At 39.7% G+C, this 20,638-nt stretch overlaps 1 protein-coding gene across 18 annotated transcripts in view; it reads right to left on the reverse strand.

The window, feature by feature from the left end:
- Positions 1 to 2,014: 2,014 nt before the first annotated feature.
- Positions 2,015 to 20,638, reverse strand: part of atp2b2 (ATPase plasma membrane Ca2+ transporting 2) — a 114,326-nt gene continuing 95,702 nt past the window's right edge. For 13 of the 18 annotated variants that reach the window (XM_078169535.1, XM_078169516.1, XM_078169504.1 and 10 more), the window contains 9 exons: positions 14,793 to 14,972; positions 14,564 to 14,651; positions 14,265 to 14,371; positions 12,737 to 12,928; positions 12,363 to 12,576; positions 12,035 to 12,246; positions 11,821 to 11,928; positions 11,482 to 11,664; positions 2,015 to 3,532 (listed from right to left, as the gene is read on the reverse strand). In XM_078169535.1, coding sequence (XP_078025661.1) covers positions 3,221 to 3,532; positions 11,482 to 11,664; positions 11,821 to 11,928; positions 12,035 to 12,246; positions 12,363 to 12,576; positions 12,737 to 12,928; positions 14,265 to 14,371; positions 14,564 to 14,651; positions 14,793 to 14,972 — 1,596 coding nt within the window. In that variant the 3' untranslated portion in view covers positions 2,015 to 3,220. Of the gene's footprint in view, positions 3,533 to 7,695; positions 7,746 to 8,065; positions 8,256 to 11,481; positions 11,665 to 11,820; positions 11,929 to 12,034; positions 12,247 to 12,362; positions 12,577 to 12,736; positions 12,929 to 14,264; positions 14,372 to 14,563; positions 14,652 to 14,792; positions 14,973 to 20,638 lie in introns of all 18 variants that reach the window. The other 5 variants (XM_078169554.1, XM_078169524.1, XM_078169555.1 and 2 more) reach the window with 2 other exon arrangements.

A 20,638-nucleotide genomic window follows, 5' to 3' on the forward strand; every position in this document is an offset into this window, starting at 1 on the left:
AACAAGATGAACACTTAAATCACTTACCCATAAATGGCTAAGTATGCCAAAAAGTTATCTGTTGGCATTTCTCTTTTTCTTTGTTCCACAAACTGCATGCTGCTAAATACAGTACATCGAGGCAGGTGAGAGTATATTGCAAGAAGTATCATTGATATCATCATTATCATCATCATCATCGTCAGTGTCATCATCATCATCATCATCATCAGTATAATTATTGGTTGTTACAACACGTGTTATCATTTGGATGTAATCATGATGTTTTGAAGTGTTTCTGACAGGAGCAGTGATGGATTACATACAGCCAAACAGCTGCGTCGGCAGTATGACTTGTTGGTGGTGCATGATGGGAGACGTAGTCAGGAAAAGTTCCTGTTTTCACACCAGTCCAATGGAGTTTCTGTCCTCAGTGGACTCATTGCTGTATTTACAAAGATTATTTTTAAACTTGACGTCTTTGCATCCTCTTAAAGCTGAATGTCCTCCTGGATGTAAAAGTGGTTTGGAGAATGTTGGCTTAAGTCTTTTTTTGTTGTTGTTGTTTTTTATTGAAAATGCTGTTGTTGTTATGTTTTTTGTTTATTGTTTTAAATTTTTTACAGACAAATAAACAAATAAATTGTCAAGTTAAAACACTGGAAAGGAAACAAAATAAATCAACAGCTTCTAAGCAGAATATCAGAATCCAGACTGTGTTTTTTCCCAACTTAAATAAGACAGATATTTATTTTTTTACTCAAATGGTCCATGTGACTTTTTCAACACGCCTGAGCTGACTGGTAAAGCTTGTGCACCCTCTTCAGATGGACGGATTGACTGTGAAATGACAGAGGAGGATAGAAAAAAGGAAAAAAAGAAAGAACTGCTCGGATAAATGATTGTATATACTGTAGTAGTGTATAGGATTTCTTTTTACGTAGAAAAATCGTCAATTTTTTCAAGTTGCATAATGAGCCTCTCGCGTCATGCTTGTCATTGACTTCGGTTAGTAATAGAAATAACAATAGTACAGGCTAGTTAAGTGGCCTTGTCCTTCTGAGTGCAATAAGACTGGGTAAATGTGCCTTCTGTATGTCACTTCTCTCTGGTAATGTCTGATTGGTCAAAGCACAATAAATAGTTTACAACTAGTGAGTACAGTTGAGATGCTAGTACTGTATATTCTGTGACGGCAGGAAGACAAGCTTGGTTAAAACACACAAAAGCACATCTAGAATTACACCACAGAAGTTTTCATTCATAACCAGATAGTGCAGAAAAGGATCGTCTTTTTTTTATATATAGAAAAAGAGTCAAAGCAACATTCCATGTTTGTTGTAATTTGTCTTTTTTTGTCCGTTTTTCTTTTTTTTTTCTTTTTTTTTTTTTTTAAAGATGTTAAAAATGCTAACAGCTTTGTGGGGCTGCGTGTGTCTCTCTCTCTGCTAGAGGAAATCCTTTAAACCCAAACAAATAAATCAAAAATTAAATAAAAAAATAAACAACACAATATATTCCAAATTGTGAACAAAAATAAACAAACAAAAAAAAAAAAGTCAGATTTCCATGCGGCACAGATAAGCCAAATATAACTGCTGATTTCTAATATGACTCAATTGTTTTTTGATGGTCACACATATTTTTAAAACATCAAGTCCTTTGAACAAGCATGTTTATCTAGAAGACAGTTCACTGTAAAGGTCCTGATATCAGCCTTTGACTCGAGCCCTGACCCCAGGTCAGCGCTGAAGCACAGAAGAAAAAAAAAAAACAACCCACAATTTAAAAATAAAAAAAAAGAGAGAAGAAGAAGTGGAAAAAAAAGAATTAAATATTCCCCCTCTGTCACAAAAAGGAGGCCTCCGTTTAGAAAAGGCAAGCCACTCCAACTTGATCCCAACAATCATATAGAGTAATACTAAGATTCCACATTTACTACGTTTCCCATTATATTTTGGTTTCTTTTTGTTTGTTAATCCTCTAAAAATATCTACAATATTTGAAAAGATAGCAGGCAAATTCCAGCACATGGTTTTTCAGTAATAACACACCAACACAGCTCTGGTCCTCTGAGCTTCAGCTTCGCCCCTCTCCTTCTAGAAACCAGGAAGTTTATCTCTACGAGGTTGTAAACAAATTACATTCTCTTTAAGACATAAATAAGTCAAAGTATTTTGAGCCATTGAAGCAGGAACAAGGCAACATGCCGACAAACAAAGATAAACTCTCTCTAAATATATTTATATGTATTTATATTTATAGAATATATCCCATAAATGCTATCATCATCATTCTTATTTTTGCGTTCCTCTTTTCCAACAGGTGCAAAACTACTGTGCAAGTTGAGCCCTACCACCTCGTTACACATTTCTGTTTATGGATGAAATAAATTTTTACAGTCGGGTACATGTTCATGCCACACAGAAGAGGGAACTTTGCAGGCCAGGAACTCAGAGAAGCTGTCTTTAAAATAGTAGTCCGCCGCGAGGCCTAGCCCATCAGAACGAAAGAACTCCAATAAAATTAAAACCCTTTTAAATAAAACTTGGGTAATGTACATTCATGCAGGAGCAACAATAATAATAACAATAATAATCAGAATCAGAATCATAATAATAACAATGTTTTTCAATTTAATTTAAACTATTATCAGTATTGACAATGTTATTGTTGAGGAGGGGGAGTGTAAGGGGAGTTTAGAGTCTGTCCTGTTTTGTGATTTTTGACTCCTCAGCAGTGTCTCCCTCCTCATCGTCCTCCTCCTGGTGTCTCTAAAGACACAGTTCATACTTATGTGCAGTCAGCGGCACGCTTATACAGTACATGCTAACACGCATATAGTCATACACACCACCACTGCCGCCGCCACCGTACACATACAACCACAAAAGCAGGATGGCTGTGTAGGTTTTGTGGCTTTGTTGCGCTTTTTTGATTGTATGTTAAGTTTTTCTTTTCACCTTGCCATATTACTTTAGATTTTTCTCTGTTTTGAAAGGAGCGGAGAGCTTTAAGAGCTCAAGGTTAAGGGGAGGAGAGATGAAGGTTTTGCCACAGGACCTGCCCTGTGTAGTAAATGGAGAGGGGAGGGTGGGGGATGAGAATTGACCTGGACTGGGTGAGATTTTGGGGGCGACAAGGTGTAAGGTTGCAGTTAAAGGTCTGGAGGAGTTGGAGAAGGTGCCTCCAGACTGCAAGGAAACGACATTAGAGGTTAGAGCTGAGGTTAGAATCAGGGTTAGAGGCTGGTCTCCAAGCTGTGAAGAGGACTGGCGGGGCTGGAGGAGGCGGCTGATTTACTGGTGTCAATGGTGAGATTGATGCCACTGTCGATGGCGTTGTTGTTCTTGTTGGGGGACGAGGGCTGGCTGGAGTACTTCCTCCTCCTCCGAGCGGAATCGTCGTCTGTGTCGTCGATGAGGGGGATGTTGGGCGTGGAGTCTTCTATCCTAAACTCTGGGTGCGTCATGAAGTTGTGGATGGATGATCTGGAGTCTGGTTTTTCCAGGCCTTCATAGAGGGAGCTACGGAATGCATTCACAACGCGGATCTGTCGTTAAAAAAAAAGGGAGGAAAGAGAAGGAGAATGATGAGAGATGACGCCAGAGACAAAATGGAAGGGTGGAAGGGACCCTTGGGATGAGAGAAAAGAGGGGAGTGGAAGAGAGAGGGGGGACAGAGGGGAAGGAGAGACCCCCTCAGTTGAGGATAAAGAGGTGAAGGAGGAGCAGGAGAAGGTGGAGGAGCAACGAGAGGAAAAGCAACTGCAGTCTGTGTTCTGCTTTCACAAGATGACTACAGTTCACAAGTCACTCAATTTTGGCGTGCACTAAGAAAAGCCGTGAGGAACACAAACCAAAAATCATACATTTCAAGGAAAACAAATACCAAAGCAACACAAACGCTCGTTGTAAGTATACGCTTTAGTCCAATGTGCTGTATACCTAGAAACAAGCCACGTTAATAAATGGAATGCTCACAGAAAAAATTAAAGGAGAATATCACATGCAAGTTTGAAGAAATCTGGTGGACGAGGTCAGTAAGAAGGAAGGAGGTTAGATCTGAGAGATCCAATCAGGTGGTTTCAAAACTTCTGGAGGGCACCAGAGCACTGTCTGGGACGGTATCCACACAGACTATGGATGGGACACACAAACACACAGATATAGCACAGGGTGGGTAAAGCATGGTCCCAAACAGGGCAATGGAGAGAGTCAAACTCTGCATCCGGAGGTTGGTTCAACACGAGCATCGCAGTGTGAAACTTACGTCAAAATGACATATCCCAAAAAAAAACAACAACAACAACAACAAAAAAAAAAACTGTGGCATTTAGACAACGAGCGAACACAGCAGGTTAAGATATTATGAACACAGGAAGTAAACAAAGGGTAAACACAAACTACATGCAACAAGACAACAGGACGGTGAGGAAGAAGTGGACACCGGCACACAGACTGTTGACACAAAACAAATGGAAGTGGATGGTAAAAATAATAAGTTTACTGTCAGAGGTCTGACAGCTCTCAACTCCATGCACATCTAAGTAAACACTCAAGTATAGGCCCCAAACATCTACAAGAACCTTTAGTGAGGACAGACGTATCTGTATGTCAGCTCCTTCAGCTTGTGGATTATAGGAAAGAGTTATTTTAATCTGTCTGCATGTACAATATCAACGGATGCTGAAATTTAGGATCTACAGACAATTTGACAGCTACAGAGATTATTAGATGCTTTAAAACAGGACACTGACTCATGTTAGCACACTGGGGAATATACAAGTTATAAAACGGGTTTCACTTCATTGTGGTTAAGTCAATGTTTGTCATTAGGATTATCCTTTGTAAAGATCCATCTTTTTTTTTTGTAAGGATTTTTGTGAGCTTCAGCTATATAACCATTATTATAGCAGTATTTTATTCTGGTGCTACTGAAGTACGTGGTCTAACAAATATTGAAATGTTAATAGACTCACTAAGTCTCTAATCTTCAAACTGTGAATGGAACAATAGTTTTTATGGACCACAGATGCAGTAATGTGTGTATCAACAGATATTTTAGGTCATACTGACCACTCAGATATCAAGTTTAGTCTATAAAATGCCTGAGGATGGTAAAAAATGCTCATCAGAGTTTCCAAAATCTAAAGTTGATGCTTATTGATCCAAAACCTAACTTGATTCAACGTAACTCAATTTATATTGAAACTGAAAAACAGTAAATAATTAACATCCATTCTTGAGAGGCAGGACAAATCCCTGGCCTACCTTAACCTTAAAATTAATCAATCAACACAGTAAGTCCATATAACGTTATTCTTAAAGGATTTATGTGTATGAAAATAATATGATTTAGAAAATATTTTGATCTGCTTCCGTTTTTTAAACTTTAAACTTGCCCTGTGCAGGAAAACACCCTTGTCCCAGACAAGAATTTACAACTTCAAACAATTAAAAAAGCCTTTACTGCATGAAAAAAGAATGTCATGCAAAATAAAAAATTGCATACGGGAGCTCTTTTGGTGTGCAGATCGCTTTTTTCTTTTTTCATGCTTTTGATACTTTGTGATCCAGCACCCAACCCAGTGGGCTTCGGGGATGTGCATGTCCTATTTTTTAATCATAAAAACCTTTACTAGCATTGTTAGTTTTGCAACAAACACTGTAATTGTACTGTTATAATCATATTTGTCTTAAAATATATTTGTTTTAAATGTTGTCCCTTTACAGATGTGTTCCACATTTTTGTCAATTCCATCACATTTCTACAAAAACATTATTTAATCAGGCATAAAATGGGTTAGCTATGTCAAAAGGACTCCTGTCTCACTTCCTGGTTTCAAAACAACAGGTAAGCATTCTATTATTTGATAAATTCATTAAATAATATTGCTATCCAGTATGTCTCTACCATTATACACCAACTCCATAGCCCTACCAAATCAAAGTAAATAAGAATTGTGGTTTAAAAATGAGAATTTTCCATAGTTTCCATAAAACGTCAACTCCGTCAGATCTCATCTCTGATATCCATCATGTAGCTATTTAATAAAAAAATAAATCACTGGGAGGTTGGCCCATTACAAGGTTTAATGGTCAAGACTTGAACTTTTTAAAATATCAAGTTTTTGTCCCAATTCTCAAGAATGAGTGATAAACAGTAAACAGAAAATACTCATAATTGCTAAGTTGTAATGAGTGAATGCTTTCTGGTTTTGGTGGATGAATGACTTCAAGTATTAATGATTATCAAAACTGTTATTTTAGCACTAAATATTTTTACCCAAAGTCTACAAAATATACAAAAAAGACATTACAATATTATTAAAGTTTTTAAAGGAACTCAATGGGATATTCAGAGCGTATCTATAATTCAGGGATTGTCTGCACACGGTTCTCAACATGGAGGTAGCTGAGCCGGTGGCTATCAGCTAATGGTGGTGTTAACCAGTGGGTAAACGGAGGGTAGGCGTAATGCTTCCATGACGTTGCCTTCTCAATATTAGTGGTAACCATCATATGAGCACAGTGCAAAGTGTTGGTGATTAGCTAGCCAGTGGGATATATACAGGGACTCACATGCACTACCATGCACTAGCAGCTCGACCGTCTACCACAACAACTAACAGAGAAACTCCAATAACAAAACACACAGAGGTAGCCTGACTTTACTCTCTGGTCAGGACACCATTCCTCCATTTTATCTTTACATAGTAAATAGTGGTTTGCTGCTATATTAATGCTCTGAATGTCATATAGAGCTCCTTTAACTATTCCATATAAAGATGTATTAAAAGACACTGAGGGTGCATTAAAAGCCTCAGCGATATTAGGTTTTTAAATGTCTGGGAATACTGTAAATACTGTCGTACTGTCAGTACTCAGAGTGGGTATAAGGAGACAAAACAGATAAAACAAATAATAAGAGGAGCCTGTCGGGATGAGTGCATGTGACAGGATGTCTGACAAGTAACACTGATGGGGTGTCAGAAGAAGGTGGGGGTTGAATTTACGTCGCTGGTGCTGCAGAGGATCTATGTCCGTAACTATGGCAACATGACAGTCAACTACACCGACAGTATGAAGCGACAAGACGGGATGAATAATTGGTGCAGTACTGCTTTATGGTGATTCTCCATTCCTGTTCGCACGACCCTCCACAGAGCTTTACCCATGATTTCAAACATGTAGATAAAGATTAGAGACAAAGTGTGTGTGTGTGTGTGTGTGTGTGTGTACAGAAGAGAGAGAGAAAGAAATAGAAGATGGAGGTGGAGGACAGCATTATACAGAGATAGACCCTGATACTGACAGTGCCTCCTCGTGGGTAGATTTTAGTTGCACCATTTGGGATCCCCATTTGAAAGATAATTTTGAAAAACTGCAAAGTGGCTAATTTTTTTTTAAAGCGTGGCATCAAAACCATTGTTTCCTTTATGTTTTCCTGTTACTGCAGATGATGTGTCAGCTCAAGAACACATTAAATAGCAGTTCAAAATTTGCTTCAGCTCAATCCAGTGTGATTTGCCTCATCAATAGCAATCTCACAGATGAAATAAAACAACACTGCAACTTATACTTGAATGTTTACCCAGTCCCAGGTGAGTTGATTGGAATTAGTTCATATTAATGTCCGTCAAGACATAAAAATGGAAGGACTGGAGAATGGGATGGTGGATGGGGGATGAGCAGAGGGAGACAAACTCACAACCTGAAATGTCACGCCGTGGGTATCACCCTTAGTCCTGCGCTCCTAGCACTCTGAGGAAACAAACACACATTCACCAATGAGACGATAGTACACCCAAGCATGGGAGGAGATATCAAGATGAATTTGAAATCCAGTATGAACAGCAAAAAGACAGAAGAGAGGAAATGAAAAAGCAGATAGCAAGAAGAAGAAAAAAAAAAAAAGACGACTCTTCAGAGATGCCAACCCCAAAATGGAGACTGCCACAGTAATTTGTTTTAAGAATATCAAGCCAGACAGTGTGCAGAGAGAAATAAGTTTTTGTTCATGACATGATGGCACCCCTGAAGCAAAGAGAGCAGAGAAGCAGACTGACAGAGTTCTGACTCACGGCCAGTAGTGGGAGGAGCAGTAGCAGCAGTAGTGCTTGTAGGAGAGGAAAGGGCATTGGACAAGGACACGTGACTAGGACTAGAAACATTGGTTACATCCTGGGTCTGGCTGGTGGTGGATGATTGGCGCCTCAGAGCCCCCGCCCCCTGAAAGGAGGTGCCACTCTTGAAGGTGTTGACTACGTCAATCTGTGGGAGGAGAGCGGGACAGGAGAGGACAAATGGCTGCTCAGAGTGACAGAGACCAAATGGCAACACAGGTTGACTGGCTGGGTGACTCTGGTGGTTGAAGGAGTACAAAGTGTCTCAGTCATGACAGGATGGGGGGGGACAGCGAAAGGTCAGGGTGCAGTATCCCCTCAGCAGCATGGTGAATTTGACCCAAAGGGTTAGTTCACCCAAATTACCTCATCTCAAGATTCCCGCCACCACCCAAGTACAACAGAGGTGAAGGAGTTTTCACTTGTGGTGCTCACAGAACTGCACCAAAAAATTCAACAGCAATGCATCTTCACATAAACAGTGACTACGTTTATATGCACACTAAAAATTCACTATTATTTTAAATATGACGTATTCTGAATTTGATGCTGGTCATGGAAAAAAAGCATATTCCATTCAGGTATTCCGAATTAGGTCTCTTTCCAAATCAAGCATTTTCCAATTAAGACATGTGGGATATGTCGGTATTATTCAAGTTTGAATGGCATTCTTTGGGCATGTATTCAGCGCATTTGGAAAACGCGTCTCAATTTGGGTTTTTCCTGCAGTTTGTGACACATGGCCTCTTGTCTGTTTACAGTCAACTCTGTACCTTGTCTTGGATGTCTTGTACACAAACCAACTAGCCAACCGTGAGCAAGGCTGTGGTAGAGATTCCTGCCCAAGAGAAAAGTCCACATTTCTGGTCGGAGGGAGAAACACACCTACTTTTAAACATTATGAAAGACTTGGATATCAACAGGTTTCTGGATGTGCCCAAATATTGCAACACTAACTTTCTCAAAAAGGCTAAAGGAAGGAAAGAAGGATGCTGTGTTCACACTGTTAAACTTTGAAAAAATCCTAGTTTGATGCAAATGGCACAAGCTGCTTCAGCTATTTTAGTTTTCCATATTTTGGCATGATATACAGCACGTTAAAGCACGTTACTGGAGTATGCACAGCTGCATGTTAACAGAAATATTAGTGGAAAATTTATTTTCATTAGTCAAGTAAACAGCTTAGTAGGAACACATCATTTTTTTGGAATAAGGGCAAAAAACTTGAATATTTTGTGCATGTAAACATTAATTGTCCGGCTCTATCTATAAATAACGGACCTCACAATTAACAGTTTTTATTGGAACCACTCTGGATAGAGGAAGCAGTCCTATCAAGACTACAGACAGTCTACTGGGAGGATTATTCAGACTAATAGCACCAATATTTTTAGTAAAGAGGTTTTGCTGGTGAATATTTCAAGTGTATTTTTTTTTATCATGTCAGCACCACACAACTGAATTCCATTCATCTCCTTTGTACTGGGTACCCGGAAACAAAAGTCCCAGAGATAGATATCACTAAAAGCCAAACAAATGAAACCAAACCACCTGCACAGCGAGATACCTCAAGAGGTAAAAGTGAGTTTGCTAATTTGGGTGAACTGACCCTTTAAAAGACTGGCGAGTCATTGTATAGCATACAGATGCAGCCATTTACATCATTCAAGGTATTTTGTTTTGTGACATCTCCGCTTTAGTTCAGGAATTAGAGAAAAACTGTGGTTCAGTACAACTTGGGTTTTGTTTTGCAGCTCAGGGATCAGTTCTATTGATTATGATAACATTGTACTCACTTTATAATTTGTGAAATCTTGAGTGGCAACATCAGCATCAGGGCAACAGCCACAAGTGGTCAGACGATTAGAAAGGTTGCCAGATTTGTTAAACTGCCTTATGTTGCGATAAAAGTGAAACTGAGTGCCCCTACTGTATACTGCCACGAATAATCTGCCATTACATAGGATATCTTGAAGTGTGCAGAACTACAGCAGCTATAGTAGGTGAAAGCTCAAACAGGAAGTCATCCTGTAACCTGTGATTTATAGTTTTTTCTTCCATTTTCCTCTTCCAAATAAATCTGACTAATCTGAGGGTTTGTTTAAATTCTGATCAATCATCTGAACACTCTTGCTTGTTGCCCTGTTGGACCCATTTTCAGTGATGTCTCAACAATTCAAATTCTGTTCTTTCAGTTGAAAGAAACCACAGTTTTCCTTTAATACCTAAAACCTGTATTCCCTGCTGTCTCTTAACTGTGTTTGGCTGCCTCTGTATGATGCTGCTTCACAGTATCACGTTGTGGGAAAGCTTCACCCTGCACCATTAGTGACACATCAGTGAAATGAAATCAAATTTAACACACAGACATAACTGTCTTGTATATCACAGTGATAACGGCGTGAAGAGTTGGTCACAGTGAGAATAATTCATTGACTATGTCCAGCTGTATTTAACCCCCCGAGGTTTGACCGTCGATCTTCCACAGGTGCACACAGGTGATCGCCTCGGTCCAGTGAGAGAGAGCTGCATCTTCATGTACCTGAATAAACCATCTTGAGATAAAATGACTTTAAGGCTGTTACTGACTAACATGACGAACATATGATCTAGCACTTTTTCTTTAGGGGTTAGCTTCTCAGGTAATGTTTGAGGTGATGCGACTTCCTACTGAAAATGGACTAAATGACAAAGACAGACAAAAAGTCAAACAAAAAGCATATCAGAAAAAATCATAGGTGAAATGTAATCTTGTTGAAGTTTATTGGTGCTTAACTGACCTCACAAAACCTCAACTGTTGTTAAAGCAACTACAAGTTTTTAACTGGTTATGAAACAGCGTCACTTTAATGCTGCTGCCTCTGTATGACCTACATGAGAAAACAAGAACATTAGCGGCACGTGCAAGTGGTACATATGATTTTTCTTTAGAGAATTTTATTTTTGACGTTGTATTTTGTGGTTATGGCTGGTACTGAGGCACAATCGGCAAAGAGAAAAGAAAAGTTGACTTAAAGAACAAAAAAAAGCTGAAGTGAGATTGACAGAGCACGGACGAAAACAAGAGTCAACCTTGGTTAGTCATTCAACAGATGAAGAGGCTACGCACTAGCCAGATCAACATCCTCATGACACGAGGCAGTGGTGCTCATGGAAACACTACTACTTTGTCCGCAGGGGCTGCCAAAAACAACACGCAACGCAAGTTTCTTGTAGTTGCTTTAAGTAATGATATGAGAGATAAGAGTGACCCTGTTTAAATCTAAATTTCAAAAATCCATATATCCTTTCTTTCAGGCAAAATCACTCCAGCAATATGGCTCTGTGAAATAAAACAACAGATCACAGCGACAGGATTACACTCGGGTCCTCACCTGAGTCTGAATGCGGTTGAGTCCTCTGAACCAGAGGATCTGCCCTCTCCTCAGCTCCCTCTCCGCATGATCAATCTCCTCATTGTCCTCATTTACATCCTCCTCTGGTAACTCATCCTTCTGAGTTAACTGGCCTGCCCTCCGCAGGAAGCGCAACCTGCTGTTGGGTATGGTGGCGATCACCTAACCCACAGAAAAGACAGAGCACTGGGTCAGGAGGAAAGGTGACAAGCATGCAGTAGAGATACACAGAGGAAGAGTAAAACATGGTGAACTAGAATAAATGTAAGAGAACAAGTGAAGAGGGAGAACTCAAAGAAACAGATGAGAGTGTGTTACCTGTCCCCAGACAAGCTCTCCAAGCCCGAGGAAAACACACCACATCCACTTTTCCAGGTCCAGGGGTTGACAGCTGAATGGCTTCCCTCCAAACTGCACAATCACAATCTACACAAAGCAAAGCACAAAGAATTCAAGAAACCATTCACTTGTTCAATGTGACTATTTTGTGATAATAAGAAACCAAAATACATAATGATCTGCATCTGCTTACCTGAACAGCAAAGGTGCCAAAAACAATCGTGCAGAAGATGGGGTTCCTGAAGATACCATCGAAGACATTTCTCTCTCCGTGGATTTTGCGGGCGTTAATCTCGTTGAAGAGCTGCATCATGACGAAGGTGTTGAAGATGATGGTGTAGTGCTCAGATGGAGGAGAGTGGAGAGGAGCATTACGGCCGCTGTCTATGTCGAAGATCTTCTCACCTGCAAGGGGAAAAATAGACAGTAAGAATGATGTCATTAACTCTAAACCCATTTTATGTCACATTATGAGGATGCAGAGCCCCTGAAACACCGCAGAGCAAAATCACAGTCCATACCAACAAAGAGCAATGTGAAGATGATGATGAGCTGATAGACTCCGTGTCCGAGGATGTTCTTTGTCATGGTGCTGGAGATGAGAGGTTTGTTGCGACCGTATGGCTTCCTCTTCAGCAGAGACTCTGTGGGAGGCTCTGTCGCCAGGGCCAGAGATGCGAAAGTATCCATGATCAGGTTCACCCACAACATCTGCACGGCCTTCAGGGGAGAGTCCTGTGGAAATGTAACGGCAATTGAAATAAAAAAATTTAATAACGTCAATACAACCAGGGGTGATAAGTAACTAAGTAACTCAACAGCTTTCAAATTACAGATCAGACTACAGTAATACTAATATAACCCCATCACATGCCCACACACACAAGCCTCGGACCTGTGTGATGCAGGCGCCAGTGAAAGCCACAATGACGGCCACAACGTTGACAGTAAGCTGGAACTGAAGAAATTTGGAGATGCTGTCGTAGACGTTCCGGCCCCACATTACGGCTTTGACAATGCTGCTGAAGTTATCATCAGTCAGAATGATATCTGACGCCTCTTTGGCCACATCTGTTCCAGCAATACCCTGAAGGGAAACAGAAAAGGTGCAGTCAGAAAGAAACTTGAATTCATTGCATCATATTGCACTATTCCTCAACCTACCACTTAGAAAATTAAAGAAGTCTGTTTAAATCAACTTTACAGCAACTGGAAAAAAACTGTCTCTGGACACAAATTCAGTCCGATGATGGAAAATGATGCAGATTAATTAAGGGGTAAGTGCGTGTGTTGTTGGTTTGATGACAGGAGGCTCCATATTTCTATGCGAGGAGCAGGACAGCTGCCTGATAATGTAATGAGTAGCAGAGCGCAGCACCTTATAGACAATAGCTGCATTCAGACAACTTCGTGCTTGATAATGATGATGCTACATGAATGCTACATGTGAGGGCATGTTTGTGAGTGTGGTCTATTCGTTTAACCCATGTAGGGTGTAAATATCAGACTACAGCGATGTCCTTCCAACAGAGTAGATGATAAGAGACATATAAGCAAAAGAAACTCATTGACATTGACATTTAATGTTAAAGGTATACTAAGCAGGACTTTCCTAAAAAACAATCATCACTGGAAGTGTGTGAGGGTGTATTCATCTGCACAGACTCTGTCTTCTGCCTGTATTTTCTTATTTTCTTCTTGTTTTGCTGTGTTCAGGACATATGGGGGAACAGTGTGCAGATGAGGTCGTGACTTCATAAAAAGTAGTGACCACATCGACCAACACATCTGTGTCTTTGGCGAGCAAAAGTATTCTGACCAGCTTAGACCTTACATCAGTGATTCCCACAAAGGGGTTAGAGTTAGGGGGCACTTCTGCAATGTAAATTACGATTTGTGTTTAGGAGGGAAAAAAACACATATATGATTATATATATAGCGTGAGGCTTATGTTTAGCACATTTATTGTCACATTAGCCAAAAAAATCACTTAAAATTAGCACATTTAGAACAAGACAGGTGGTAACTATGAAGGGGTGGTCGAGCTTGTCTGACAGGGCTATGGAGTCATAACAAAAAATGTCAGGAACAACCTCCTTAAGTTTTTGGACCTAGAAGAAAATGGTGCTAGGTCAAATTAGTAATTAGTGAGGAAACCTGAAATAGAGGAAACAGCATAACAGCTGAGTACCAAATTATGTTTTCCAGTATTCTGTAGAGTTCTATGTACTGCAGAGATATTGTGTGAGCTCAAAAATCCACTAGGGGGAGCTCCTAATCTACACTGCCAGAGGCAGAGTGCCTGAGAAAAAACCCCTGAATACTGCAGAGGTGAAGAAGATATCTGCAGATGTTGAGATCAATCCCTAAAAAAAAGCAAGCAGGGCAGAAAATGATACAAACAGAAACAAGGGTTTGCTCACCATGGCGAAGCCAACATCAGCTTTCTTCAGTGCAGGTCCATCATTGGTCCCATCTCCTGTCACAGCCACCACCTGCCTCTGATCTGCCATAGTACTGTCAATAATGCCTGTCAAACACATGTACACATACATTGAACACAGCATCTGAAAGACAATAAAACCCTAATCGAGGTGAGTAATTTCAGGTATTTACTACCTCTGCAAAACTCTGACATATTATATACAGACGAACATGTCAAAACAAGGTGAGTCTCATTTTGATGAGCAGTAATGAAAATGAAATAAGGCAACCATTTCACCTTTGACAAGTGTGTGTTTGTCGGTTGGGGAAGATCTGGCCAGAACTCGGAGTTTAGGCCAAACCTTGTCAATACGCTCCTGCTCCACCTGGACACACACACACACACACACACACACAGACATGTTAAAAGGACATGTGGTGGTGATTTAGACTGAGAAAGACATTTTTCTTTCTCCTGAGCTCAGCCTGTCTTGCTGTCTGATTAACTCTAATAGTGGTTACTGTACCTCTCCTTTCTCATTGCGGATCCTCCTGTTGAACTCTTTGCCGTCGATGCAGAGGAAGTCCTCTCCGGGGTGAATGATCCCACACTTGATGGCTATGGCCCTGGCTGTGTTTATGTTGTCTCCTGTCACCATGCGCACTGTGATGCCTGCACGCTGGCACTTCATGATAGCATCGGGCACCTGTAATGCAGGGTTCAATGTTAATGTTTTATTTCATTTGCCTGGTTGGACCACAAATTGCTTTATTTATAGCAGTTGTCAAATAACAACAAAGAATAAAGTTGATTGTCATGTTTAATTTTTATTCTGTCCACGTCCTCTAACACCACCCAACCAAACTGTTTCCAGGATAATTGAAATGCTCATTTACACTTCAGCTCATGATCTTTGTCATTAACCACACCATTTTCTCTCAAGTGCCTGATTAGTACTGCACATGTGCAACTCTCAACAGAGATTGGGAAGGAAGCGTTACGGCTCACTCCTTAGCTACTTTCATCATCGGCTCCAGAAAAAAACAATGCGTTTCATTCTTTAGTTGCTAGATTTACTAGTCTGCAGTGGAACTGTTAACTTGTCCTGGGCAATTGGGCAATGCTTATCGTTGAGCCCTGCAATAACTGATTCTTTTGGTCACTTAAGAGCTGTAAACCTAACACTGACATGTCACCTTTAAGTTGATTTGGTGAGCAAACAGCTTGTTATTTACACATTCAGCACACAAGCAGCAACATTAGCATCAATTTGTAGACATGTTTGTGGCCACCTGATGAATATTAGTCCAATATTCTTTCTCCTTTTTGCTCTGTTTTGGTCTCCCGAGACAAATATCTGGCTCTTTGCTGCTAAATGCTCCACGATATTCACCAGCTAGTCGCTTATGTTGTCATACTGTCACACTGTGTAGAAAACAATGTTGCAGTATGAAAGCCAGTTGAACCAAAAAAAGAGTCAAGTTAATCCTCTTTGTCACTTTGATTTACACCTTTCACATAGAAGTAGTCATGTGATCAGCTGTTACGCTAAAACACTGATTATAGCTGCTTTAAGAACATACCAGTACCAACAACACTGCTATCTTTAACAGACAAAACACAAATACAAAGCCAATTTAACTCCATAAACTTTCATTTTATCCATCTATCAAGATATAGAATGGCATTTTATCTGAGCTCTTTTCCCTCCAGATGTTAGTCGAGTAGAATAACTGAGAGATATTATTGTATGGAGATTGATGTGTGGTAGAATCAGCAAGCAAAAGCACAGTATTAATTCAGAAACACATCTTTTTCCTGACAAAGGTCAGTGTGGGCGAGCACTGCTCTCCAAACCCACACGCAAACAAATGTGTACACATACAGTAACAGCAACTCACATCCATTTGCGCATATAGGACTAGGACTCTACCTCCTTCTCTTTGACACGCACACACACACACACACGGAGGCAGGAATATGCATACTTTCCACTTCACACTCACAGACACTTGGGCATATTGCACATACACATGGGAGCATGCTTGTACTCACAAACACACGCAAACATGAGATGGAAGACAAAATGAATCCACCAATGCAATGTGTAAACATATTGGACATTAAACTGCCAAATCAAGCTGCTCATGCATGTAACACACAAAAGATTTGACTTGCTTAAAGGGATTAGATTGCAAAATGAATCTATACAGTGGAGGGCAGGTCTTTAATGAGGTAGAGGTTAAACAAACATAAAACAAATCATTTCATCCTACTTGCTAATTGCACATCTTCTAATTAGAATATATGAACCATCATAGATAGCTTTAAAGCAAGACTATGTAACTTTTGCTCATCAGAGGCCACATGTGATATAAACACTAAAACCTAAAATAACCAGTAGCACAAGTGGAAGAAAACTGAAACTCTTCAAGTCAAGAAGTTCTATCATCTGTTATGTAAGGCTACTTACTATTTTAAAAAAATCCAAATTTTGTCACAAAATGTTGATTTAAAAATTATTTTATTGCTTCCTCAAAGTGTCTATTATCAGAACTGCGTCCATAGCAATGGTCTGTTATTTAACCCCCCCCCCCCCCCCCCCCCCCCCCCCAATAAGCCATTAACCACTGAGTGCACTGAAGTGAGCAGGGGTGTGTTTGATTGATTCACTATTCAATTTTTTCTTTATTCAAGAAATAATGTAGTAAGTAGGTAAGTCAAGCTTTATTTATATAGCACTTTTTTAAACACAGTTAAAAAGTGCCTCACACCCACATGAAAAATATAAATGAATGAATAAACCAAAACATAAGAAGACAGGGATGGAAATCTATAAAAAGGCTTTGGAATTGTTAGAAGCTGATTAAAACGATAAAAGTATCCACAAAGCCAACAGATTGGGGAAGATGGTTCCAGAGAGTTGGGGCTAAAACAACAAATGCTCAATTACCTTTTGTTTTGCAGTTGGAGCAGGGAATAGATATAAGGCTGAGGTTTGAGGATCAGAGTGGTTGAGAAATAGAGTGAGGAATGAGGAGGTCAGACAGGATCGTGTAGTTTATTCTGAATTTAAATGGGTTATGTCCTCTTTCATAAGTGTCTTACAACGTTCATCAAAGATTAGAAATGCAGCTTTAAAAATTACTTCAAATTAATCAAACCAAATTAACTCCTTTGAAGTATTCAGATTGTCAATAAGAAAAACAAACAGATGTGCTTTTAAAAAAACAAATATGAATCACTCACACAAAATAAAATACTAAATAGAGTAAATTCTGGCTAAAATCTCCAAGCAAATTCCCAAGGAGGAAAAGGTCAAGGACATTAAAATACGTGCTCAAAGTGAGAAAAATATTCACAAATATGCTTTTAGATGCTTATTAACATCAGTATTTATACATGTGCTGACTTCGTCATGTGTCAAAAACAGTTAACATTTAGAAACAGAACAAAAAGCACATGCTATATTAATTCATTAGAAGTCAGTTTTCAGTAATATGATCTGACAAAATAAAGAAGCTCTTGCAGTAAATATTGTGGCAAGTGAAGCAAGTTATTACATCCTGCCCTCTCCGCTCTCACTAAGTCATTGTTATCAAGATATCAAGTTCCCGTCTGCCTATCTGTCATCCCTGCTGTCCGTTTTACTCTTTATTTCCTCTGGATTCCCACTGCTCTAGTTGACTGGTCATCCGAAAGAAGAGGTGGAGAGAGGAGGAGAGTGGAGGCTTATTAAAAATACAATCTGGCCCGACGAGGGTAGGAGGCTAGTAGGTGAGACTGAAAAACAAGCCTCTCCTGTCTCTAATACGGATCTGGTTACACTCTCGTTTTCCTCCGTTTCTCTCCTTACCCGTCTTCCTTCTCCTACAGTCCGACATCCCTCTGACATGAATCTGATTTTGAATCTGTTTATCTTTCTCTGCCACTATCTTTCCCCTCCTCTCTTTCTTCCCCCTTTCTCTCTCTCATTCTCTGCTCTCTTCTCTCTCGTCTCTCTGGGGGCAACCCTACAGAGCAGCTAGTTATTAAAAGAACATCGCATTCCGGAGGAAGAAATTGGAGACTAATAAACAAACCAAAAACATGTTTACCACTCTGTGTGACCTTTTTAGCAGAGCGGAAAGTCATCTCATTTCCAATATTAGCCAGTCTTACTATGAGACCTGGAAAGATGTCACTGGAGTGCAGCAGTGCACTGCTTCTCCACATCAGTTATTGGAAATGTCAGATGTTAAGTGACTTCTGTGGCGGAGGAAAAGGAAAATGCTGCAAACTGCCAGGCTTAGAGCAACATGAAGGACTATGTTAACACTAACGTGTGATTTAATTGATCACAAACATTGCAGCCTTTGCAGAAATCTGTTTTATTGCATGTCCAACATGCAATAATCATCTTTTTCCAGCATATTTCTCACTTTTTCTGAGTTTATTTATTTAATATTTTCAAAACGCCTCTATAGTTTGCTTAAATAACACTGTGATACAAAAGCTGTTTCTCTTTAGCTTGTCTAGTTCCTCCTTAGTTTGTCTGCCTATTCATTTTGAGGACGATGGTTTCTCTTCCCCTTCTTTTCTCTGTACTTATTTATTTTATCTAGGTCTGTTCAGATGCTTACATAACTCAGTTTTAGACAGACAGAGAGAGAAAGCCATAGTGGGAGAGCATGGTAGATGCAGAGAGTCAAAAGAAAAAGAGAGCAACCAGAGAAAGGTGAAAGTCAACCCCTGCCCTGCAGAGAGGTGGAAAGGAGAAAACATGGTGGGGAGAGGTTGAATGAGAGCCCTTGTTAGAGAGTGAGGAGGGGGATGGAAAAAAAAGATGAAAGGAGGAAGTTGAATAATGCAGTAGTCAGTTAGCTTCCTGCTTCCCTGTACCTGCACAGGAGCTGTCAAGTGAGGTCAGTTTCCTACTGTACACGCAGTAGTTCCACCTGACTGTCTTTAGCCCAATTATAATTCTCCCTTTTCTTCATGTGAAATTCATCTTAAAAGACTTGAAATGATTTCTTGATGCTTAAATTATTTCTATGAATTGTTCGTTTTGCTTTTAACAGGGCTTACAGATGACATATTGAAGATTTTTTCCCAAAAACAGGGATATTTTGTGATTCACATTTAAAATCTTCATCTGCAAATTGATAAATAAGCGCAAGTAAAAAATATCTCCCGTAATTCGTGCAGTAAAATCCAGGTCTTGTTTATCCACTTTTATGCTTGTATACCATTTTAGCTAAAACCTTCTTATTTACAACCACACACAAGCACAACCTGAGTGAGTGCATGCATTTAAGCTCTGCTAGCTTACCCCTGCATGCTACCCGTTCGTGCATGAGACTCTTTACAAGTGTTTAAATGAGTGTATAAATGAGATTATACAAAACAAGTTGTGTGAGAGTATATATAGTTTGGCTGTTGTTTAACGCTGACCCCTATGATTTCAGTTCCTCTGGATTTTTGGATTCTTTGTTCACTGTGGAGGTATGCAAGAAAAACAGTTTTCTTCAGGAATTCAACGTAACATAGGCTGAGTAAATGATATACAAATGATCATTTTGTGGGTGAAGTCTTCCTTTAAATGTGCTTAGTTACAAGGACGTTTTTCTACAATCGCCTAAATATCTAGTCAAGTGTCTCACTAGGCATCTGCACAGTAATGTCCTAGAGCTGTCCCACCCACAAACTGCACAACTGAAGACCCAATATATATATATATATATATATATAGTAGTATCTATATATAATACTGTACATATTCACATTCACACAATGTAACATTGAAACTGTAACACATAGAAGTAGCAGCATGTGAAAAATATTAGTAATGTATTGTTACTGAGTCTTGAATCAGGTAAAGCTGATCAGCTCAGTCTGGGGTGCACATTTCATGAGTCAATAGTCATTTAGTGAAGCAATCATCAGTGAAGCAACTGATCACAGACAAACACACACACACACACACACACACACACACACATACACACACACACATACACACACACACACACACTCTAATGTCAAGTTTTCTAAATGACACATGACATGATGCCTCTCTGTCAGCTCTCTGTGCAGGCTGCTACTGTCACCGGAGTCGTGCTGCTTTGTTCACTGTTTGTCTCCACCTGTTATATATGACATTATCAATTACTACATGAGATTGAGATTAAATTAATAAATGTACAACCATAAATAGGCGAGCTCTTCTAACTAAGATAAAAGACTGTTCAGACATTTTTCAAGTTTGATATTAACAAGGGGGATGATTTAAAAGGAGAGGAGCTGGTCCGGTCCATAAAACTGTGTGTTTAAATCTGGGCTTTCTAGGAATGGATTAACTTTGCCAACTAAATAAAGGCTTATTAACAATCC

The sequence above is a fragment of the Epinephelus lanceolatus genome, chromosome 1, assembly GCF_041903045.1.
Source record: "Epinephelus lanceolatus isolate andai-2023 chromosome 1, ASM4190304v1, whole genome shotgun sequence".
Classification (NCBI taxonomy): domain Eukaryota; kingdom Metazoa; phylum Chordata; class Actinopteri; order Perciformes; family Serranidae; genus Epinephelus; species Epinephelus lanceolatus.